The sequence below is a fragment of the Pteropus medius genome, unplaced genomic scaffold (genome assembly GCF_902729225.1).
Source record: "Pteropus medius unplaced genomic scaffold, Ma_sr-lr_union100, whole genome shotgun sequence".
NCBI classification, from domain to species: domain Eukaryota; kingdom Metazoa; phylum Chordata; class Mammalia; order Chiroptera; family Pteropodidae; genus Pteropus; species Pteropus medius.
The window spans coordinates 5338262-5353805 of NW_024340701.1; the positions used below are offsets into that span (position 1 = coordinate 5338262).

General features: G+C 41.7%; 1 protein-coding gene across 2 annotated transcripts in view; it reads right to left on the bottom strand.

Moving 5' to 3' along the window:
- Positions 1-1723: 1723 nt before the first annotated feature.
- Positions 1724-15544, bottom strand: part of FAF1 (Fas associated factor 1) — a 354641-nt gene continuing 340820 nt past the window's right edge. The window contains exon 19 of one of the 2 annotated variants that reach the window (XM_039885738.1): positions 1724-4044. In XM_039885738.1, coding sequence (XP_039741672.1) covers positions 3961-4044 — 84 coding nt within the window. In that variant the 3' untranslated portion in view covers positions 1724-3960. The remainder of the gene's footprint in view (positions 4045-15544) is intronic. The other variant, XM_039885744.1, reaches the window with a different exon arrangement.

The window sequence follows — 15544 nt, forward strand, 5'->3', positions numbered from 1 at the left end:
CATCTCACTCTCTTTGGTCGGGGGGAGGCAGGGGTTGCAGCTCTTTTAGATAAAAATATGGCTTGATAAAAAAAAGAATGGACAGATTCGACTTCCCCAATAGTCTGATGTTGTCTGCATGATGTAAATATTAGTTCTTAATTTTCTGGCATCAATGGAGCCCATGAAGAATGTAATCAATACCGATTTCCCTTCCAGAAAAGTATACATTTAACTTTTTGTACACAATTATAGGGGATTCCAAGATCCATTCTTGGACATGAAATTTAGAGGTTCTTAAACCTTTCAGCTGTGGACCTGAAAATCAAAGCCCAGGGCTTGAGTCCTGACTCTTCTGCTAACATTCTGTGCGACAATTAGGCAAGCCAGTACCCTCTGAGCCCTATTTGCAAAAACGGTATGATCATCTCTGCCCTGCTTCCCTCACTTCAGCGGGCTATGATGATGAGTGTGGTGAACAGCAAAGTGCTATCTGAAAGTTATCAGGACACTGAGGTTTAGAGAGGTTACTCACCTAAAGGTCACACAGCTATGAAGTGGCGGAACCAAGGTTCAAGCTGGAAGACACTAAAGTCTCTAGAGAGAGAGAGAGAGAGTGTGTGTGTGTGTGTGTGTGTGTGTGTGTGCATGTGTGTGTATAGTCTCTCTCCTAGAATTTTATAAAGGATCAAATGAGATAATGAATGTCAAAATGTCATGTAAACTGTAAAGTGCAATGGCTATTTGAGTTACTCCTGAACTGAACTTAGGATTCCATATCACAGCCACCTGTGGGAACTAGGACTGGGTGGCTGAGGGGCTGGTGGAAGTGTGTCGATCAGTGATGCTGCTCATAAAGACAACTAAGACCCTTTCCCACATCCAAATGAATAACCTCCATGCTTTCGGGGAGATCTGCTAAAGCTCTGCAGCATCTTTAAAACCCACCCCATGGACTAGCACACTTGGGTCAGTGGGTCTATCTTTGGGAGTAGCATCTTAATGCAACTGCAAACTTATTTTATGTTTGTAATGTCATCAAGTAAAATTTATAAAGACCTAAATCGTATTCTTCTACATTAAAAAAGATTCCATAAAAGATGCTCTCACCCAACTCAGACTTTGCATGCCTACGTTTCAGAGAAGAACACCTGTCAGTCCCATAGAACCAGTAGTGCCAGAGCATGCAACATCACAAACCAGAAACCTCCCCCAAATTGCACCTTCTGAGAGGCAGTGGGAAACTGGCAATACTTCCTTAAACCTTCTAACTAATGCTCCAAACAAACGACTGATACTCTAAGAAACCCAAAGGAGCAAACGAATGGGGGTGGGGACGACAAGGAGCCCTGGAACTTTACTCTAAACTGCTGGGCCTAAGAACACTGAGCACATAAGCTGGTTGACTTACTGTGTCTGGAGGCTGGGCTGTAAAGCCCAAGGAACTCTGAGTATAGGAAGAAGAACTGCAAAGGACATTGCTGTTTCTGCGGTGATCGCAAGTCATCTAATGTTTTTCATAGAGCCTAACTTCATGCAAGTCATTTTAATGTTGTTTGTAAGAAAAGGCATAAAACTGCTGTGGTCTCATATTCTGGAGCTTGGTAGACCAGAGCGACATGAGTGAACAGTGAGAATGAGCTGAGGCCTTTCCTAGCAATGGGGCCTGTAGAAAAGGATTTCATAGGACTGAGCAAGGAGAACCTTCCAAAGCAGGGTTGAAAAAGGATGTGTAAACTCCATACACATTCAAGTACCATTTAATAACTTTTATGAAATCGGTTTCAGAGTAGTCTATATTATTGGAATACAGAAGTGGATAGGGGAGAACAATATGATGAAGTCAAACCCAAATCAGATGCAACAGGTTAAACATGAAAGTGAATTCAGAGTCTCACCCCTCCAACCCCCACCCACACCCTTGCTGCTCTTCCTGAGTATGGCCTGAGTTCAGGGCTGTAGCTTCTCTATGGCAGCTACAGAACAAGGTCTACCTGGAAAAAGAAGAGCTGGTGCCCTAGTGCATCTATAGCATTGGAAATGACTGTGTTGTGGGGTCACTAGGTTAAGAAGGTAGGAGTGGGGCTGGGGAGGAAGTCCTCAGGTTGAACTCCCCTGCAGTGGGTCTCTTCCTCCCAGACTCCCTGGAGAGACCTCTGGGGCCAGAGAAGGCCTGCAACTAGGCAGACACAGGATTAGTTTCTTCTAAGAGAGTGTTCAGGGGAGATCCCTGGTTGGAGTATCAGAGAAAAGACACAGATGGAATTTTCCTGGCCAACACCTACTTCTGGGCAGAGGGAAAATGACCAGGCATATCTCAGGCTTCAATTAGTCTTCTGAGAACCCCCTGATTTGGGCCGGGGAAAAAAAACCCAGCACTTAGACTCTCTTTTGGACAAGTACAAAATGTTGAATCAGGATCTCAACCCCTAGGATAGGGACAATAGATGAAACAAAAATAGATATGGAGAAACATTCCAAGACTGAAATCATTGTCAGTGAAGGTATAAATAGTGCTTCCATGAACTAAACTCCAAACTCTAAATCCATAGATTAACAAAAATCCACATTTACTAATCATCTCAAAATTATTACGTGTGGGTTCAGGCGACACATGTCTTCTGAGCTGAGTCCCCACGTTTGCTCTCTTAAATATATGAAATGAGAATTTTCAGAATGAGATCCCTTTCATTTGAGATGGAAGTCCAATATCTAATATTAAAACATTAAAAGGATGAAACAGTGGAGCAAATTCCTTATCACAGCTGGGCTCAGAGGTCAAGGGGCAGCTGATCAGATTTTGGCCATAGACAAGGGGTTTAAAACACCAAGTAACAAGGTCCAAATTAGTGAATAAGAGGGAGAGAAAAGCAGGAGAGAATTGTGTTCAGTGTACACTGAAGGACCAGCAGCCTGGGAACTAGTACCCATGAGGTTCCAACTGCCCAAATGTAAACCTAACAGCAGCTTCCTGCAGCCAGGCCGGATACTGAAGTCCTGGTTCTGGTCCTCTTCACACTATCTCAGCATTTACATAGTGCATTTAAACAGTTTCTCATGCTGCAGTGGAACAGCAAATACCTCCTAGAGCAGCGGTCCCCAACCTTTTTGGCACCAGGGACCAGTGCTCCTATGAGAACCTAATGACTGTTGATCTAGGTGAAGCTGAGGCGGTGATGTTAGTGCTGGGGAGCGGCTGCAAATACAGATGAAGCTTTGCTTGTCCACCGCTCACCTCCTGCTGTGAGGCTTGGCTCCTAACAGGCCACGGTACTGGTCCATGGCCCAGGGTTGGGGACCCCTGTCCTAGATGGAACCTGGAGACCCAAGGCAGCAGCAGTAACTAAATAGCTTGCATATATGTCAAATGCAGTCCTCAAACACAACCTTACATCTTAGTAAAAGAGGTAAGAAAGTACCAACAAAAATGATATGCTTTTTTTCCTCCTACGACGTTTAATCTCCATGCCAAGAAGTCCCATTTGACTTTTTTTCCTCCTGCCTCTTAAAATTAGGTGACAAAGTAGAAATCCAGTTATGAAAATAAAAAGGCAGAGGTATATGAGCCCTGGCTCAATGTGACATATCAAATACACAGCATCCTGGTGTCTTAGGACAGACAGAAAACTATCCTAGACATTGTAGGGGAGAAGATGGGCATTGGAGAGGTAAAAGTCCTATTTTGTGATCACTCACACTTAACAGTGCATTAGTCATTGAAGGAGGGCTAGGTGAAGGGATAAGGGTGGGTGGCAGAGTTGTAATTCTCTATAATAAGGGTTGGGAACATATACTCGTGGATGGGACATTTTAAGTAGCTATGTTTATTATTACTTGTTTTTCCCCAGCAATCTTGCAAGAGGCAGAAGTGTGACATTGAATTGAGTGAGACGAGCGTGTAGGTGTGTTGGCAAAGAGCCCTTCTCCTGATGCAGGCCTCTGGCTTGTCAAGGAATGGCTGGTTCCACCGCTGGGCCGTGTTTACTCTTTTGCTTCAAGGAAAAGGGTTTCTTGAGGGAACAACTTTACCTCCAATAAGGATTTATTTGGGTCCAGCTGGGTTATCTAAAAAGAGAGAAAGCATATATTCAAAAGACTGGAAGAAGCACTGTCACCACATGACAATCAGACCCTCTCCATGTACACTGATTTTGAGCCTACCATACACTGGCAGGAGAGTTTTCCCAGCTGTTACCTTATTTGATCCTCAGAATAACCTTGTCATGTAGGTGTTGTTATTCCCATTTTATAAGGGAGGAAACCAGGGCTCTCAGAGAGGTCGAGTCTCATAGTTAAGTGGAAGAAGTAGCATTTGACCTTGGCCATAGGTTCAGGAGACGAGACCTCTTCTTGGGCAGGAGGAGGTTCCTTGCCTCTTGTACAGCTCAGCTTGGCCAACAGAACAGGAGGCCCTTAGGAAAGGGTGAAGATTAAACAACTGACTGGCATTCCTGGGGACTGCTACTTGGTTACCTCCTGAGAGCAGGGAAGGCCTTTTTGCTTGATGGGGTAAGAACTAAGCCTTTGGGGCTCACCTTCCTGTTAAACCTATCTGTGATAAACTGTAGAACTCCCACTCCACCATGCCCAAAGGTGAGTATCTCTTTTGCCGAGGGGAGACTCCCTAGGGAGGCACATCACAATCTCCTTGTTGGGAGAGGGTCGTGAATATTTACTTTGAAAAAATGAGTCATTGTCATGGCATGACCTCATGTTTTAGAAATAAAAAAACATTATTTTATAATATGAACTACAGAGAATAAAGCTGGACAAAATCTTCTTGGCTCAGTTGGAATATGCTAATCATACAGGGATCCTAAATTAGGTTTATGACCTCTTAGGCCGGGGGTAGGGACACGATGTTGGTGTTTTCTGAATCCAAGAGTTGAAAGAAACAAAATTTCCTGTTTAACAAAAAGTATCATGAATTTAAAAACATTGGGAAATACTGGTTTAGTGGAAAGAACAGTGGGCTTTGGGACCAGAGAAATTTTGGTTTAAATCACAGCTGTGCTGGCTATTAGCTTTGCAGCTTTGGAGTTAGTGTCAATCTTGTAGGACTGATGTGAGGATTAAATGAGAAAAACATATAATTAGCACAGAGCAGGTACTCAATGATGGCTGCTGTGTGTGTGTGTGAGCAACTGTAAGGGTGGATGAACATGCAGATAAATGGGGGTAGCTTTGAGTGTGTGTGATGGGAGACTGAGCAGTGTGCTCTGTCAGATACAGGAGCTCTCGGCCCTTGGGCACAGACTGCAGCACCTGAGGTAGGCAATCTCATTCTCTGCTCAACTCAAGCCACACCTAATGAGATGGCGCTGCTGTCTTCTAGCTGACCTGGAAGAGGCCCTTGGGGAGCCGCATGTCACAGGCAGGCTGGTGAGCTAAAGGAGGAACACTATCTTCCACTGTATCCAGATGGAAACTTGGTATGCCCAGGAGGGTCATTAAGGAGACATATCTGCCTGCAGAATCCTCTCCACTTATGAGGAACCCAGAGAAAGCTGCTCTACTGGTATCTCTTGGGCTCTGGGCAGATGGGCAGGCAAGGCGGTGGGGAGGGCCCAGCCTGCTGTCTGTCTTCCAATGCACTGGGGGGCAAGCTGCTGGCAAATGTTTACCCACTTCCCCAATTAACGTACAACACTGCGTTGGCTTCTGTCAACAAACAGAGCTATGTTGCCTCTGCTTCTGACTCATTGGCATTTTCTGCCCAGCTGCTTCCGCTATTGTTCTTAATTAACATGCCAGAGCTCTTCCGGCATCTTCTACTTTGTTATTTGTGGTTTGTAAATATGTTTGCTGGGAGAAACCATAATCATAATAGTGCCAGAGCTGTATATACTGGCGTAAAGATACGATAGGAAGCAAAAGAGGCTGAGAGGCTGGAACCTCAGGCCGAAATTGAACCCTGCCTGAATTGTCAGCATGCAAGGTTAGAAGTTCAGAACACACGCCCAGCTTCTCCACGAGAAAACTGTCCAACAAAAGTTAAGTGATTTCCCCTGTTACTTTAAGTGGGAGAGCTGGGACATGAGGAGGAAGAAACTAAAATTTCTTGAACATCTGTTATATGCCAGGCACTTTAAATATATTATTCCTTTTAATCCTTAGAACAACTATGAGGGTAGATGGAGATGACAAAATTGAGGCTCAAAGTAACTACCACTTATTTAGGGCCACATAGATAGTAAGGGTCTCGCTATACAGTGTAATGGTTAAAAAGAGTGATGCAACCTTTGATTCAAATCCCAGCTCTGTCATTACCTATATGACTTTGAAGATATTATACAACCAGAGAGCCTCAGTCTTCCCACCTGTAGGATGGGAATAATCACAGTTTCTCCTTTATAGATTGTGGTGATGGTTAAATGAAATAACGTGGGTGAAGCCTCTGGGTCCGAGCTAGTAAGTGCTCGGTTGGTGGTAGCCATTACTGGCTGGAATGCTGCCTTGGGTAGGCGCCCTGGTCTGTTTAACCTCAAAGTTGGAGGTCTAGCCCTAAAGCCTCCTGGAGTCCAGGTCTGCACCAGGCTGCCTTTCTTATTTCTATCTCAATGCCCAGCAGAAGTGTTCCTTTTTCTCTTAATATCTAGATACCCCTCTTCTGTAGCTTCAGTGGGGCTGTGCCATCAATGGACTGTTTCTCAGCAAACATGTCTATGTTGGGGCTGTTCCCTCTGGTGCCTCAGATAGTAAGCAATTTTTTTTTTCTCTAAAGGTCATTTCAGACGGGAATTTCAAAGTGAACAATTAAATTGTTCTGTTTCTATTCTCAATTGCCTGACGTGGACAAAGAAACTGTAGGGAACCTAAGGGGATGTAGGATACCATGTGTCTGCCCAGCAAGACAGTGGCCATACAGTGAAACCACCCTACAGTGCCCTGGGCCCCATTCAGGAAGGACATGGAGCATGTCAGGAGGAACCTCCTGGTAGGGAGGAGCCTAAAAATCATGTTCTCTGAGAAACCGCTAAAAAGTGGGAGCTGTCTTCCTGGAGAGAGGGCACTGAGAAGTGGTAGTGGTGCAGCTATAGGGACCGGGAGGGGCTGTGTCAGTCCTCTTTGAATATGTGAAGGACTGACAAGTGGACAGAACAGATGTTCTGTGCAGCTCCAGTGTGTAGAGCTGGGATTGGTGAGGTAAAATCACAAAGCAGCAGAACTCAGCTGGCCAGAACTTTTTAACAGAGAAGCACCTGCTGGTGTGGCTACTATTGCTTCTTTTTCTTTTACCTCCCCCCACCTCCTATTCTTTATTTTCTTCTTGTTCTTCATCGTCATTATATCATAGCAACAACTATCGTTTATTAAATGCCTACCATGTTGCTGGAACCATGTTAAGTGCATTAACTAGTCCTCAAAACTCCAAGTGAAATAAGTATTATTATTTGCCACTCTGCGTTGAAGATACCATGGGTTATCTTGCCCAAGGTTGCAGATAGACTAAGGTTTCAAACTCAAGTCTGCTGACTCCAAAGCTCAAGACAACCAGAATGCTTCTGGCCAACATGCGAACAGACTACTTTGGAGAAAAAGAGGTAGTGAGGGTAGATGTGAGAGTACTCTCTAGTGTTCCTAGAAGCATCCAAATAGAGGCTTGTTTGAAGAAGATGGTGATGATAATAATAATAATAATGGCTAACATTTATTGAGCATTTACTTTACACCAGGCATATTCCAAGCACTTTACATTTTTAAAATAATTTAATTTTCATAATAATCCTCTGAGGTAGGTTATCTGAGGTAGGCATAATTATTCCCACTTTACAGATGAGGAAACTGAGCCATGAAGCAGATTAAGTAATCTGCCCGAGGTCTCAAAGCTATTAAGGTCAGAGCCAGAATATAACTCTAGTCAATCCAGCTTTGGAAACCACACGCTTTAGTCATGAGACTATTCTGCCAGATATGTTGCTGAGAGTCAGATCCATACAGAAAAAGAAGGTGGATGAGACAACCCTGAGGTTGTTTCTGACGAAACTTCTGATATAAGATCTTCACTTTAAGAATGGCAAAAGGTCGGGGGGTCAGGAAAAAACTCTTGAAATGTTTATAAAATACGAATACAAAAACCCAATCTGAGCTTGTGTTCTGCCATTTACTTGGGACTTTACTGAATTATTGACTTTCTAAATCAACAGAGAAACTCACCCTTTGGGACTCCTTCGGGGAGGGGAGGTATTCTCAGATAAGAAGTATGGCCTGACTGTCTATGTTAGAAAAGGAAAGCCAATCATCTTGACATTTTATTCATTATACTTAGGAAACTTGGATGTATTTTCTCACTAAATTAATAATGCCCAAAAGTCCAACCCCTTCATTTCACAGTTGGGTAATCTGAGGCTCAGAGAGGTCAAGTGACTTGGCCCAGGTCACATAGCTGGTAAGATACAGAGGCAGTACTCTGCCCCAGAGTTTCTGGCTTTTGAGATTCTTTCTAGCCATACCACTCTGCTTCTCACTTCTTCTTTTTAAAAAAAATACCTGAACATAAACATAATACTATTTGACTGGGAACTACCTGAGGGCAGGAGCTGAGTAATACTAAAGATAACAGCAGCAGCAATATATGCATTATATTTTATACTTTGCAAGATATTTACACAAACATTAACTCACAATCATTTAGGGTAGGTATTATTATCAATCCTTTTTATTTTATTTAATTTTGCTAAGGCAATGCTTTTATTTTGCAGTTGAATAAAGAAAAGTCTGGATCTAATATTTTCAGTTAGAAAAAAAATGCTAGGTTCAACAAATGATGCTGAAACGACTGAATATCTGCCTGCAAATGAATGAATCTAGATGCAGACATTATACCCTTCACAAGAATAAACTCAAAATGGATCACAGACTTAAATGTAAAACACAAAATTACAAAATCCTAGAACACAGTGGAAAATCTAAATGACCTTTATAAGGTACAATGACTTTTCAGATACAATCCCAAAGGCACAATCTATGAAAGAAATAATTGATAAGCTGAACTTCATTAAAATTAAAAACGTCTGCTCTGCAAAAGACACTGTCAAGAGAATGAGAAGAAAAGCCACAGACTGTGGAAAAATATTTGCAAAAGACACATCTGATAAAGAACTGTTATCCAAAACATACAAAGAACTCTTAAAACTCAACAATAAAAAAACAACCCAATTAAAAAGTGGGCCAAAGACCTTAACAGACCCCTCACCAAAGACGATATACAGATGGCAAATAAATATGTGAAGACATGCTCCATATCGTATGCCATTGGGAAATGCAAATTAAAGCTAAGATACCACTACACACTTATTAGAATGGCCGGAATCAGAACAATGACAACACCAAATGCTGGTGAAGCCTGGAGCAACAGGAAGTCTCATTAATTGCTGGTGAGAATGAAAAATGGCATAGCCACTTTGGAAGACCGTTTGGTGGTTTCTTACAAAATAAACCATATTCTTACCAGACAATCCAATAATCACACTCCTTGGTATTTACCCAAAGGAGTTGAAAATTTATGTTCACACAAAAACCTAAACACAGATGTTTATAGTACCTTTATAAATAATTGCCAATCTTGAAAGCAACCAAGGTGTCCTTCAGTAGGTGAATGGATATATAAACTGTGATACATCCAGATAATGGAATATTATTCAGTGCTAACAATGAGTTATCAAGCCATAAAAAGACACGGAGAAATCTTAAATGCATACTACTAAGTGAAGAAAGCCAATCTGAAAAGCTACATACTATTTGATTCCAACTATTTGACATTCTAGAATAGGCAAAACTATAGAGACAGCAAAAAAATCACTAGTTGCCAGAGGTTTGGGTATATCTACCAATAATGATAGATATACGTCATTATACATTTGTCCAAACTCATAGAATGTACAGCATCAAGAGTGAACCCTAATGTAAATATGATTATAATGTCAATATAAGTTCATTGACCATAATAATTGTATCCTTTTGGTGAGGGATATTGACAATGGGGGAGGTTATGCATGTGTGGGGACAGGGGTTATATGAAAACTAACTCTCTGTACTTTTGGCTCAATTTTGCTCTGAAAAAATACTCTTTAAAAAAACACACTAGGTTGGATTTTTTTTAGATTCTCAATGTATTTTAACAGCTTATGGCGGAAATATACTGCAGTAGTACCTGGAAATCATGCCTTGGGAATCAGGCCCACTCTGTAGGTGAGGAAATGAGACCCAGAAATTTGGTTTGCCTACGATCACACAGCATAACTGGCACAAGCAAAACCAAAACCAAGCCCTCTGACTTGTTTCCTCATCACTTCTATTCTAACTCCCCCACTTCCCACAAGTGGCCTAATAGGGTTCTCTCTTACTGCATGAGTTACAGCCTTCAGGTTCAGTGTGAGAAATTGGGAAGCAATCAACTACTAACGGTTTCCCAAAATGAATTCTTACTTTTAGAGTAAAATTTGCATCTCAGAAAGTTCTAGCATCTTCAAAAGGAGAAAAGCTCTGTTCTCACATTTTCTCTGGTATTTGCCTATTCCCTTCTGGTGACCAACACAACCACTTTTCAGACTGTATACTGGCAGTATTGTGAGCGGAGGGAGCCCCGCATAACCTGACTCACAGGAGCAACCCTTTGCCACACTGGCAGGAAATTTATAAGTCTTCTTGTAGCCCATGCAGAGAGCAAACACGAGAATCTCATCCATACCCCCTTTCCCCTGCCATGTAAAAGACAACCAGGTCCCATCCTCTACATCAGACACACAATAAACTTCTCCAAGTATACGGAAATCTACCCCTTCAGTTATGGACCATCTCCTTCTGCAAATCCTCCTTTACCTGTCAGCCCTCAGCAAGCTGTCCCTCCTCCATACTCCTCTGTACTGATGGCCAAGGCTGTACACTATTTAGTGTTGTCAGGATGTAAAGGGCCAGAATGTATAGGCTCTAGTTCTGGCTTTAGTAGTACAACTTTGGACAAGTTGCTTTTCTTCTCTAAGCTTTAATCTTTGCATTTAAAAAAGTGTGAGAGTTAGGGATTCAATAAAGTCAGTAGGGCTGCAGTTGGGTTTGGAAACAGAAAACACTTGGATTCAAATCCAATTCTTAGTCACATCAGTAAGATGCTTAGAGCTCCAGTTTCCTTCTCTATTGGGTGAGAAAGTGTTGTTGTAGGGGTTAAAATAGTCATCACAGAGCCTGACACATGGAAGCTATCATGATTTGATGCCTTTTTATGTCCGGTAAATGTCACCTGTATAGTATGAGCTCCCCAATGGTTGGAATGGTCAAAGTAGGATGTAGGGAAGGAGCCTCAGGTTGGATTCCCACTGCTATAACCTCCTAGCTATCTGATGACCATGGGTGGTACTTAACTTTCTGGTTCGTTGTTCCTTTATTTATAAAATTGAATTTTGCCATCCAGAATTGCTGTGAGTATTCAATAAGGTAAAATTTATAACCCGTGAAGCATTTATTTCACACTCATGTTTCCACATGGAAGGACTCTTGGATGCTCTCTCTCTCAAAAAGGGTGAGAAGAGACCTATCTGTTTGGTGAGTGTGGGAAAAGAATCTGGAGCCAATCTGTTCTCCTGTTACAACATACAAGGGGCCTGCAGTGCCCAGCTGTGCCAAGGACTGGGTGGGCAAGTCTCTAAGTTAGGGCAAAGAATACATCAGCAAGACCCTTGACTGCAGTTCCCAAATCTCAATCTCTGATAAACTTTTCATTAACAAAGGTGATATTTTTATTCCCACCTGAGTCCTATGTCTATCTTTTAATTGGTCTTATGTCTTCCAATTAGCCTTGAACTGGTTAAGTGAAAAGTTATTTAATGGCCCTTAAAACCTCAAATACCCCCATAGCACTAAGGAAGTGCTTAACAATTATGATTTGAGGTAACTTGATACAAGGGTCATAGCTCTTTTTTTTCAAAGTCCATTTGGCCTTGATTAGAAGATGAGAAAGTCACCCATAAATCAATTATAAAATACATTTCTCATCCATAATGTAAAGCTACAACAAAGCTTAAAGAAATGCTTCTTTAAACCCAAGTTATTTGAACACCAAATAAATGTGCTAACAAACTTCCTTTTGAAGAAAGTGCACATAATAATGACTATTATTTTATAGCTTTCAAAGCACTTCCCTATACATTACGTAAACTTCAGAGCTATCCTGAGATTGTGCTAATTTATCCTGATTTTTACAGATGAGAACACCAAAGCTCAAATTGTGAGGCAGCACAAAGGCTGCATATGTAAATTCCCAGATTATAGTAAAGCTGAATATATTTGCTTTTGCTTTTGTTCAAAATAAGCATTTACTATGAACTTGGAAGAACAACTAATCTTTTTGCTATGAGTAAGGTTACTCATAGCAAAAAGATTAGTTGTTCTTTTGTTAGTACTCCATTAGAAAAATACACATATTAAATATTACAAGCTTAAAAAATAATTATTAATGTCATCACTACCAAAAAGTTATCATTTATTTGGCATTTTATATGTGTCTGATACTATACTAGTTGTTCTATATATTATCTAACTAAGTGGTCACAACATTCCTATGAGATAAGTACTTCTGAGATGAAAAATAATTAGAGGGCTTGCCCAAGATTACACAGTTAGGAAAGACAGGGCAGAATTTGCGCCCAGGTTTGTGGGCTTGCAGTCTGTATCTGATGCATTGCCCTCCGTTGCCTCTTAACTTTTGCTCCTACTTCTAGACAAGGGACAGTTAATGTGACTAGCTGGCTTTCCCTTGAGCATAAAGAATGCAGACACTGTGTACTGTGTCCTGGCTCAAGCCCCTGTTGTGGTCTGGGCTTTGTTGTTCCCCACAGGCTATCTTTTGTTACTGTCACCTTGGTACTAATTGCTAATTGCCCATTTTCTTTAAACACCTTTTGATGAGTTGGGAATCCCTAAAGAGGGCAGTTATACCCTCAAACTATCAGAGGGAGAATTTAAGAGCTCATCTTCTGGTCATGTGCTGATCGGGGTGTGAAAAGGCTTTTGTAACTGTAAAGCCTATTGCAAACATAAGGGATTACTAATCATTTCCATCATCATCGTCACCATCATCTACAACAACGCCAGCTGTAGCTCCTAAAAACTTTTCCTTTACATTTGCTGCAAGTAGTGATGGAACTCAAAATGAACTTCCATTGTGAAAGGGTCCACTATGGGACGACTCTGACTTATTTCTAGCTTCCTGTGTAGTTTCTGGATCAATGTTTCATTGAATCACAGGAAAGAAGTGGCACTGGGATGACGGTTTCCAGGGAACAGTGACAGATGCTCCATTATTAAACTGTGGTAGAACAACTGGGGTTCCAGAGACTGAGGCTGGGTGGGCTTCTCCGGCTGCAAAAACAGGATGCTTACGAGACATTTTATTTCCTTGATTTTTTTTTAAGATAGGAAGAAGAGAGAATGAAAAGTTAAAGGAAGAACAAAGGGAGAAAAGACTAAGGTGACAGAGGTATAGAAATTGTATCTTGTAGGCTGTCCTATCTGTTTTTTGTTTCATCGCATTACAATAATGATAACAACGGTTAACATTCATTGGGAGCTTACTAGGTGCTAACTGTTCTAAGTACTTTATAAGCACTACACAACTCTATGAGGGAGCAACTATTACCTCCACTTTAAAAATGAGGAATAGAAGCTCAGAGAGATTATATAATTTGTCTAAGATTGCACAGGCAGGACGTGAACGAGCAAGGATTTAAAACTAGGTCTGGCTCCAAAGTCTGTGTTCTTTATTACTACAGCAGACAATTTTGGTACTGTAGTCACACTCTGGACTATTAAATCTCTTGCTGGAAAGGACTGTCCCCTTCATGTAACCCCACAACAGAGTATATAACCTCAGGCATTTGGGCATATTTCATTCAACTTCTCCTCAATTATCACAGACCTAGTGACTGTTAGAGCTGGAAGGGTCTTTAGAGATCATCTCTGTAACAGATGTAGACAGAAAAGCCCAGTGAGTGAAAAGAATTTATCCAAGCTTACTGAGCATTCATGGCAGATCTGAGAGCAAATCTGGATTCTTCAATCCCAGCTTGTGCCTTTAGATGGCTAGTTCAATGGGGACACCAACTCTAAAGTGGCACATTGTCAGGGAGATCCTAGACAGCACACAAAGATGTGACCTTCTTGTTGCACTGGTGTCCTTGATGGTGGCGTTGGTCACTATACTATTAAACAACAAAGTTAGTGGGGAAGGCCCAGAGGGAATAGAGGGGCTTCTATCAAGAGGGGTGAGGTGGGGGCAGAAAGGGAAAAGCCTCTTTAGTCTAGAAACAAGAAAAGATCCAAGTCTGCAGAGTGAACATAAAAAGCATAAAAAAAAAAAATACTAAAAGTATAAAAAAAGTGAGAATAGGCATGCCTCCTCATTCTGGGACGCCAGTGCCCAAGATTAGTCCCTCTTGGGCTCTGGAAAACACGGTCTGAAGTAAATAAAAGGAAGTCCTTCTTTACAGAGTGGTTTGCAAGCTCACTGTACCTGATAGTGTAACACATGATACAGGCAAATTCATGAATGAGGATTCATGAATGTGGCAAGATGCTGGCCTCCTCATCCCTGGGAGCAGCCAGAATCATCAAGGCTGGGATGTCTCTGACTCTGAGCAACCTAGTATGGTTATCCCAATGAGGCACGCAAACATTTTCAATGTGTGCAGTAATTTGAAAAAGGTCGGGAAGCACCAATCTAGGGGACATGCCTTACTTTCAGAGGCTGCTGTCATAGAAGGCTGCAAAAGGTCCTTGTATAAAAGGTTCTTAGGATACCTCTGATAAAAGATTGGTCCACAATACTAACTACAGTGTTTGGAGAGAAACCTGTTAACTAGCTAATTTCAGAACTGCTACCTCAGCTTTAAAACCTTCTGAGAAACTCTGATTATTGTTTGCCCAGAGCTTCACCACTGGGCATGGATTAAGTACCAATTAGGGAGGTGGTAAGAAAGAGCACTAGTGGGTTTCGAATCCTAGTTCTGCATGTATGCTCTTGAGCAAGTCATTTAACCTCCAGAAGACCCAAATTTCTCATCTGTAAACTGGTCACTATATCACCCAACACCTAATATGCTCTAACAGGCCATTTCTCTCTGGGTCTCTCCTTGACACTGCTATCCGAGAGGGAGCTGAACAAAATACCTAATCCTGTCTCTCCTCTACTTAAAATTCTTAAATGGTTCCTTAGGGCAACAGGATAGGCCCCTTTTGCTTTGGCCTCATTTTCCTAATTTGTAAAAGGGTGGTGTTTTTGGCAAGGCTCATAGCAGCCTATAATGGAAGACAAGGCTGAAAAGACAGTTTGGAGATAGATCATGAAGGGCTCGAATGTCTTATTAGGTTTTAACTTCTGAAAAAACTTTTGTCCCTGGCTTCAGAGAGATCTGGAGTGGCATGCTCGATGTGCTCTTCAGGCAGAGTGGCTAGGGAGAAAGTGAGCATTTTGAATGGATTTTAATACTCAAGCAGGGCCATGGAGCTGGTGTGTGTATAACTCTGCACGCAAACACCACTCAAGAGCTGGAGCTTTGAACAGGAGTTAAAAGAG